General features: G+C 41.4%; 1 protein-coding gene across 2 annotated transcripts in view; it reads left to right on the top strand.

Annotated features, from left to right (window-relative positions):
* Positions 1 to 2,865: 2,865 nt before the first annotated feature.
* The window catches only part of LOC137369191 (protein prune homolog 2-like), a 558,836-nt gene continuing 552,412 nt past the window's right edge, over positions 2,866 to 9,289 (top strand). For both annotated transcript variants that reach the window (XM_068029990.1, XM_068029989.1), the window contains exon 1: positions 2,866 to 3,015. In XM_068029990.1, the coding sequence (XP_067886091.1) occupies positions 2,980 to 3,015 (36 nt within the window). In that variant the 5' untranslated portion in view covers positions 2,866 to 2,979. The remainder of the gene's footprint in view (positions 3,016 to 9,289) is intronic.

Below are 9,289 nucleotides of genomic sequence, written 5' to 3'. Positions count from 1 at the left end.
TCATCGATATCAATGCTTGTGCTTGGATGGAAGTAAATTACAGGAGGGTGTAGAAACTTCAAGCGTTGTTGAAAATGAGGGGGAAGGGGGAAACAGGAAGAAACAGGGAGTGTTCAGCTAAAGCACTGTTCATTGAGCTGCTGCTGAAGAGCTCTGACTGCAGGCTGATGTTGGTTCCTGCTTCTTTGCCTTGCCATCATTAACATAATCTGTGTTGACCTCATCATTTGGTTGAAGGCCTCATTAAATGGCACCATGTGTTGTCCCCACTGCAGAGCAAAATTATGCGACACACAGCAGGAGCTCTCTGTGGGTTCTTCTAGAGGAAGCCACCAGACTTGTGCAGGCAGTAGAAGTATTGCTTAAAACTTCACTGGTCTGCCCTAAGAGAGCTCTCATTGATCCATGGATCTGGTTGTAGAGCAATTGGATTGGTGAACAGGGGTTTCTTAGAAAAGTCAAGAGCCAAATAGGCATGGGAGAGCCCTTTGCCCCAAGCAATTAGCATGTATCTCTTTTATATTAACAATGATTGGCAAGTGTTATGATCATTTTTTTATTTGTTCATGGGATGTAGGCATTGCTGGCTAGGCCAGCATCTATTGCCCATCCCCAATTGCCCTTGAGAATGTGGTGGTGAGCTGTCTTCTTGAACCGCTGCAGTTCATGTGGTAAGGTACACCCACAGTGCTCTCAGGAAGGATTCCAGGATTCTGACCCAGCGACAGTGAAGGAACGGCGATATAGTTCCAAGTCAGGATGGTGTGTGGCTTGGAGGGGAACTTGCAGCTGGTGGTGTTCCCATGCATCTGCTGCCCTGGTCCTTCTAGTTGGTACAGGTCATGGGTTTGGAAGGTGCTGTCTAAGGAGCCTTGGTGCGTTGCTGCAGTGCAGCTTGTAGATGGTACACACTGCTGCCACTGTGCATCGGTGGTGGAGGGAGTGAATGTTTATGGATGGGGTGCCAATCAAGCAGGCTGCTTTGTCCTGGATGCTGTCGAGCTTCTTGAGTGTTGTTGGAGCTGCACCCATTCAGGCAAGTGGAGAGTATTCCATCACACTCCTGACTTGTGCCTTGTAGATGGTGGACAGGCTTTGGGGAGTGAGGAGGTGAGTTACTCGCTGCAGGATTCCCAATCTCTGAGCTGCTCTTGTAACCATGGTATTTATATGGCTACTCCAGTTCAGTTTCTGGTCAACGGTAACCCCCAGGATATTGATAGTGGGGCATTCAGTGATTGTAATGCCATTGAATGTCAAGGGGAGATGGTTAGAATCTCTCTTGTTGGAGATGGTCATTGCCTGGCACTTGTGTGGTGCGAATTTTATTTGCCACTTATCAGCCCAAGCCTGGATATTGTCCAGGTCTTGCTGCATTTCTCTGCGGACTCCTTCAGTATCTGAGGAGTCACGAATGTTGCTGAACATTGTGCAATCATCAGCAAACATCCCCACTTCTGACCTTATGAATGGAGGGAAGGTCATTGATGAAGCAGCTGAAGATGGTTGGGCCTAGAACACTACCCTGAGGAACTCCTGCAGTGATGTCTTGGAGCTGAGATGATTGACCTCCAGCAACCACGACCATCTTCCTTTGCGCTAGGTATGACTCCAGCCAGCGTGGTGTTTCCCCCTGATTCCCATTGACACCAGTTTTGCTCGGGCTCCTTGATGCCATACTCAGTCAAATGTTGCCTTGATGTCAAGGGCAGTTACTCTCACCTCATCTCTTGAGTTCAGCTCTTTTGTCCCTGTTTGAACCAAGGCTATAATAAGGTCAGGAGCTGAGTGGCCTGGCAAAACCCAAACTGTGCATCAGTGAGCAGGTTATTGCTAAGCAAGTGCTGCTTGATGGCACTGTTGATGACACCGTCCATCACTTTACTGATGATTGAAAAGAGAAGAACAAAGAACAAAGAAAATTACAGCACAGGAACAGGCACTTCGACCCTCCAAGCCTGCGCCGATCCAGATCCTCTATCTAAACATAAGAGTAGACTGATGGGGCGGTAATTGGCCGGGTTGGATTTGTCCTTCTTTTTGTGTAGAGGACATATCTGTAGCAAGGTAACATTCCCCTGAAAGGGGCACAACCGATCAACGGTAAAAAAAATTTAAAGGAAACTTAACAAATCAATTAAAATTCAGTTCCGGGTGTCAATGAAGCACTCCAGTCCCCCCAGTGTCCAGCAGTCATGGAAAGCCTCAAACATATTGAAGGACACCGCATGCTTCCTCTCCAGGGACACCTGGGCGTAGACATAGCCGCGGAGGACAGACAAGCAGTCAGGTCAATAACCCCCTCGACCACCCGCTACCTGGACTCTAACTTACTTTACAGGGTCAGGGAATGGAGGATTAACACAATGTGAATGTCATGGCACCTGCTAGGAAAGCAGGGATAGACCTGCGCAGGCAATGGCAAACCCCAGCATTTCATAAATCAAGAATCAAACTCTTAAAAATTAAGGCATTTGGAATAACAATCATAGATAAACCAATATAGATAAATCTCATTGTAATGCAAATAATGCTCACCTTTCCCAGCTCATTTTCTTCCTAACAAATAGAACTCGAAAAAGTTTGGTGACTACTTTTGCCATTGACCCAGTGCCTATTTAAGATATCTCAGAGGTGAACAGTGAATACACAGTAGCAGAGGTTTTTTTTGTATAATGCTGGGTCCTCTCTTGACACTTTCTGCTCTATTGCAGATAAGCCTCACGCAGCAACATACTGAACTCCTGCCAATTGCAGCAACTCTGAGGTGATGTCAGTGAGCGGGACACTGCCATCTGATTGGTTGCGGCCAGTGCAGCGGCTGCACAGGCGCGTTCTGCTGCTGTGAGCGACGGGGATGCGCTCGGTCTGAGTCGCCAGCTGATATGAAAGGGTGTTGCTCAAACATGAGACCAGCGGAGCGAACATAAGCTTTCTGTTGAGTGCAGAGCTGAAGCAATTACCAAACAAACGGGAGAAATGGAAGAGTTTTTGCAGCACACCAAGTCCATTCTGGTAAGAGTAGCATCAGATTGTCAAGAGTTTTTAACTGTAGTGAGGTGGTTCAATATAAAGTACCTGTCCTGTTTGCGTTCATGATCCCAACGAAGTCTCCAAAATGTTACTCGGTGAGAAACTCCTTTGCTGAGGATTGGGTGAGTTGCACTGTGGATTTATGATTTGCCTTTTTACAGTAGAGGCAAAAGTCAATTAAATCCTTTGTGCCTACAATAGGCGGGCATTGCTGGCCACTTTGTCACCGTGTACAAACCAACACCTCTAATTCCAACTTACTGTCAAACTTTTTTAAAAGTCGCTGATAGAAAGCTCTTTTTTTTAAAGTAGCTGATAGCTTCTTTTTTGAAACTCGCTGATAGAAAGCCCCTTCGGGAGCATCACTGCAATTTTTTTTATTTTTAAGGGTTTAATTGAGTTTAGCTAAATTGAGATACTTTCTTGGATAATGGCATATTTCATATAGAGACATAAAGTGATGGTCTTGGAGTTCAGTATATTTTGGCAGGTTATTTATTGAGGGTTAAGAAAGTCAAGGATTTCTTTAATATGAGGGGAGGGGTTGGGAAAGCCGAGATGGATAAATCAGGGTCTTGCTGAGGGTAAGGTTTGGGCACAGTGCCCCTCTTGGTATTGGTAGTGAATGAATTCAATGCAGCCTATGAACTTGGCATAATGGGATGATCTATGCCACTGCTGCACCCCTACATTATTTGCCAGTCGACAGTCTAACATGCATGCGATGCACTGACGTTGGGAAGTACTATGAGTTGTGGACTTCAGTTCTGCAGGTTTTCCCACAAGTCATGCATCCTCCCCGCACCCTCCCCCTGCGCAACCCCCCCCCCCCCAAACCAGTGGAAGGATAGTACCATGCTATTTTTATTGAAATATAGATTTTTAAAGACATTATTGTTGATACTTGTATTTCTTGATGACTAATGGTTTTTATGGCAGGGGTAAACCTATTAAAATATGTAGGTTGTTGATTGCTGGTGTCTATATTGTGCTGTTAGACTAATTCAATTTGGGAAAAAGCCATTTGTTTTTTTATGACTTTTAAATTTAAAATTCATTCCTTGAACATGTTGGAAAAGTTTCAAATCCCATGTTTAACTGTTTAGGTGATTATTTTGAATCTTATGAAACATTACAAATAAAACTTAAGATACATCTGTGGAGGCCAGAAGCATATTTTCTCTAAATATTTGTAGAATTAAAGAATAGCCAGAAGCTTCTGTTGAAGTGTATTTGTGAATGGGGATGCTTCAAGATATACTGTCACTTTCTGCTACCAGACGTAATGCATAAACAGCTAGTTTGATTTTTGATGCTAGTCCCCCTGCTAATGAAGTTGAAGTATTTTTTGTTGATTTCAATGCTGTACTAGTAGGTTGAAGACTACCAACTTTTTGTTGGGATGTACTTTGAACCTCAGCAAGCTATTGCCTTGTAATAATAAAAGTCACTGTTTGAAGTAAATATTGACAGAGACAGTATTCCCTATCTAAGAGGATTGAGCTAGTTTGGTCTAAATTCAACATTATTGTACCTGTTGTCCAGGCATGAAACAAGTGCAATTCAGAAGGGCAGAGGCCAGTGCTTGATCTGAATGGGCATTTGGGCCACAGCTAAATTACTTAGGGCCTATTATTAGGTTGCCCTGAAATCATAGAACAGTACAGCATAGAAGGATGCCTTTTGGCCCATTGAGTCTGTGCCAGCTCTTTCTAACAGCAATTCAGTTAGTTCCATTCCCCTGCTCTTTCCCCATTTCCCTGCAATTTTTGCTTTTTCAGGTAGGTATCCATGGAATCTGTATCCACCAATCTATTAGGCAGTGCTTTCCAAATCTAAACCATGCATTATGTAAAAATGTTTTTCCTCATACTGTCTCTAGTTCTTTTGCCAATCACCTTAAATTTGTGATACATTGGGCTGTCTGAAATGAAGGCAAGCCTAATTCTAATTTTGAAACGAGGCACTTCTGTCCATTTTCAACCCAGATGATTATATATTTGCAAGCCTCAACCAGTGTGTCCAGGTCTTGAGCAGCCTAACTTGCGGTTCTTAAAGGTACCACTGGACAATGCTCAAAAAGAGGCCTAAAAACCTCTTGGAATGTCCACTTTGTGGAATCAGAAGGAGCAAGACTGCTCCCAGTTTGACATAACTTCTGGCTGCTGCTGGCCTGCCTTTATCCTCCCTCCTGATGTATCTGTAGATCTTGGTGCTGGTCAAAATTGGTTAGGCCCCAACAGATGAGTGGCATTGGAGTGCCTAATTGGCGGTCACAGCTGTCTGAATTATGATGATAAAGCCCAAGGAGAAGTTTAAGACTGGCCTTGAGCTTCTCCGTTCTAGAGCGGCATCTCTGTGGACCACTGAAATCGTGCTCGGTTTCAGGCACTGATGAAGTTAAGCACCAATGTGCCTGTAAAAACCAAATGGGACTGCTATGTTGTTTTGAGTTTTTTCCACTTTCATTCACTTTAGGTTTTTTTTGGAATTGGTCTCATCGAATAATCCCGATATACCATAGAGTGCTTTCACTTGCTCAGATACCTAAGTAAGTTTTTACAATGTCCAGGGATTGACTAGAAAACCCTCTACTTTTTTTCCACTTTACTGGTTTTATCATATATCCATCCTCATGTGATCTGCCCTGGCTTCAGAAGGTGGCAGAGTAACACTCCTAGGGGCAATGACATGGGCTTTAATTGTTAAATTTATTAAACAGTAAGAGAGTAAGTGAGCAGTAGCAAAGCCATAACTTAAATTTCCCTAGTAATTAATAAATGTAGCTGTTTTCTCAGTTAAGTAGAAAATAATAAATTTGCTTATTTGTTGCACTAAACCATGTATTTTAGTCGGTGACCCTTGTAGTTTCATATATACGAACAAATGAATTAGGAGCAGGAGTCGGTCATTCGACCCTCTAGCCTGCTCCACCATTTGATAGGATCATGGCTGATCTGATTGTGGCCTCAACTCTACTTTCCTGTCTACCCCCTTTACCCTTTGACTCCCTTGTCAATCAAGAATCTAACCCAGCCTTAAAAATATTCAATGACCCTGCCTCCACTGCTCTTTGGGGAAGAGAATTCTAGAGCCTAATGACCCTCTGAGAGAGACAATTTCTCCTCATCTCTATCTTAAATGGGAGACCCCGTATTTTTAAACTGTGTCCCCTGGTTCTAGTCTCTCCCATAAAGGGAAACTTCCTCTCAGCTAACGACCTGTTACGTTCCCTCAAGATATACGTTTCAATAAGATCATCTCCCGTTCTTCTGAACCTCAATTGATACAGGCCCAACCTGTCCAGCCTTTCCTCAAAGATAGTCCTCCCAGGAATCAGTCGAGTGAACCTTCTCTGAACTGCTTCTATAATGCAATTATATTCTTTCTTATGTAAGGAGACCAAAACTGTACATAGTACTCCAGATATGGTCTCACCAACTGTAGCAAAACTTCCTTACTTCTATAATAGAAGCAGAGTGCTCAAAATACTCAGCAGGTCTGGCAGCATCTGTGGAGAGAAAAACACAGTTAACCTTTCAGGTCTGTGACATTCTCTTCCTGTTCTGATGAAAGTTCACAGACCTGAAATGTTAACTCTATTTCTCTCCCACAGATGCTGCCAGACCTGCTGAGTATTTCCAGCACTTTATTTTTATTTCAGATTTCCAGCGTCTGCAGTATTTTGCTTTTATTCCTCATGTTTTCCCACATTATACTCCATCTGCCAAATTTTTGCCCACTCACTTAACCTGTCAATATCCCTTTACAGACTCCTTATGTCCTCCTCACAACTTTCTCTTGCATCTATCTTTGTATCATCAGCAAATTTAGCAACCATACATTTGGTCCCTTCATCCAAGTCATTTATTTTGATTGTAAATAATTGAGGGCCCAGCACTGATCCCTGTGGCACTGCACTAGTTAGTTTCCCAACCCGAAAATGACCCATTTATCCTTGCTCTCTGCTTCCTATTAGCTAACCAATCCGCTATCTGTGCTAATATATTACCCCCTACACCATGAATTCTTATTTTGTGTGGTAACATTTGACGCGAGACCTCATCAAATCCCCTTTATCCATGTTGCTTGTTACTTCCTCGAAGAACTCTAATAAATTAGTTAAACATGATTTCCCTTTCATAAAACCATGTTGACTCTGCTTGATTGCATTGAGATTTGCTAAGTACCTATAAATCTATAATAGATTTAATAATCGATTCTGACGTTTTCCCTATGACGGAGGTTAGGCTAACTGGCATGTAGTTTCCTGCTTTTTGTTTCCTTCCTTTCTTGAATAAAGCAGTTATATTTGCTATTTGTCAATCTGATGAGACCTTTCCAGAATCTAGAGTTTCCTCATCATTTACGGAGCTAATAGGCCTAACTATCACTTTCCAAAGATTTCACATTAACTCTCAACTTGGACCAGCCTGAGAAATACTTTCCAGAAGGTACCTAGACCAAAGTAGATTTAAATAACTATTATAACAAAAAAGCTGCAATCAAACATAATTGAACTCGTCTCAAACAACATTTGTATTTGAATTAAATGGCTTAACTTCCAACTTCAAACACCTGATAATTTATTCTTGATACAATAATTATAATGTCATATTTTTCTGAGCATGCAGCTGGTATTTAACCCAATATTTATTCTGACAGAATATCATGCATCTTATACAGAATGCTTCATTGTTTGCACATCATTGTACTAACAAAGAGTGTTTGAATATAATAAAAATTTATTCATCACATGAACAAAAGACTGTTTAATTTTGAAACTAAATTAGACTCAAGTGGTTTTTCTCTTGCCCCTCACATAATTGGAGCCGATGATCAATTCTCCAGAATAGAAAAAAGTAATGTTAAGTTCCCCAATGGCTTAATGAGTAATATCCTGCCAAATTTAACATTAGAATATGGATTCTCAGTTTGATTTCTGAGTTGGTTAACTTCAGCCAGTGTGGTAGAAGAGAAAGTACTGTTGGCCTTAGCCTCCCTCCCGGCCTCAGGACGCCATCAGCCAGATTCTCTGCTCTTTATTGATATCTACTAACCCACTATTGTATAAAATGCACATGTGCATTAGATGAGGATAGAATCGGGAACCTAATCCTGTCATGATGCTCCCCAATAAAATAGACCAGTCAGTGAATCAGTGGACTAATATAAAGAGTGGCCATTTGGTTAGGGTACTGGCACCCATGAACCTCCATCTTCTGGACAGAAGGGGAGAAAAACAAGAAAAAAGACAGAGAAGGTTAAGGGGAGTTGAAAATTATGAAAGGATTTTGATAGAGTAAATAAGGGGAAACTGTGCCAACTGGCTGGTGTGTTTGGTAACCAAAGGATACAGATTGGCAAACCAGAGGGAAGATGAGAATTTTTTAAGCACATGGAATGCACTGCCTGAAAGGGTGGAGGAAGCAGATCCAGCAGTAACTTTCAGTACCTGATGGAAAACATTGCAGGGGTATAGGGAAAGAGCAGGGGAGTAGGACCAATTAGATGGCTCTTTCACAGGCACTTAGCTGCTGGATGGCAGCCTTTTGTGCTGTATCATTCTATGAAAAAATAATGGCTAGTAGTTAAATATGAAGTATGAAAATTTGTACCTTTGCCCAAACTTGGAATAATTCCAAAGGCAGAAAATTCTAGATGGGGGTTATTGGATTTCAGGCCATCTGCAATAATTTAGACAGGTGTAAATAAACTGAATATTGCCCAATACTTTTAATACTTCGTAAGTGCCCTTTTTATGAAGAAATCTTTTCAAATTGTAATTTCCTGTGTGTTATAACACTCTATATATCTGAAGTATACCATTGTAATTTTGTTTAGTCATTTTATCATTATGATGCTATGCCAGTGGAAAGATGATTTTATCTGGAATTCTTTTTTTAAGGTTCTGAAACTGCATTTACTTGTGTGATCTTTAAAGGAGAGCATTTTTGAAAGGAGGTAGTCTGTAACAACATTTATAAAAGTTTACCAGTTAGAATAATGTAAAAACAGAAAATGCACAACAGACCAGTTAGCAATCTGAAAAAGAAAGTATAGGTTTCACACAAAAATATCAACCTTTCATTCACATCTTCAGAAGCTGACTGACCTGTGCCTTTAAAGCAATTTCTGCTTTTACATTTCAGATTGTCAGCATTTATGACTTTTCTTTTTATCTTTAAGATAATTTGTTGAAGGACTCCTTTATAGAATTTGGTAGGTATTTCTTGGAAAGTAGATGTAGCCTGTT

The sequence above is a fragment of the Heterodontus francisci genome, chromosome 4 (genome assembly GCF_036365525.1).
Source record: "Heterodontus francisci isolate sHetFra1 chromosome 4, sHetFra1.hap1, whole genome shotgun sequence".
Taxonomy (NCBI): Eukaryota; Metazoa; Chordata; class Chondrichthyes; order Heterodontiformes; family Heterodontidae; genus Heterodontus; species Heterodontus francisci.
Note: the sequence above shows the minus strand (reverse complement) of the source record. Positions and strands in the feature narration are given on the sequence as shown.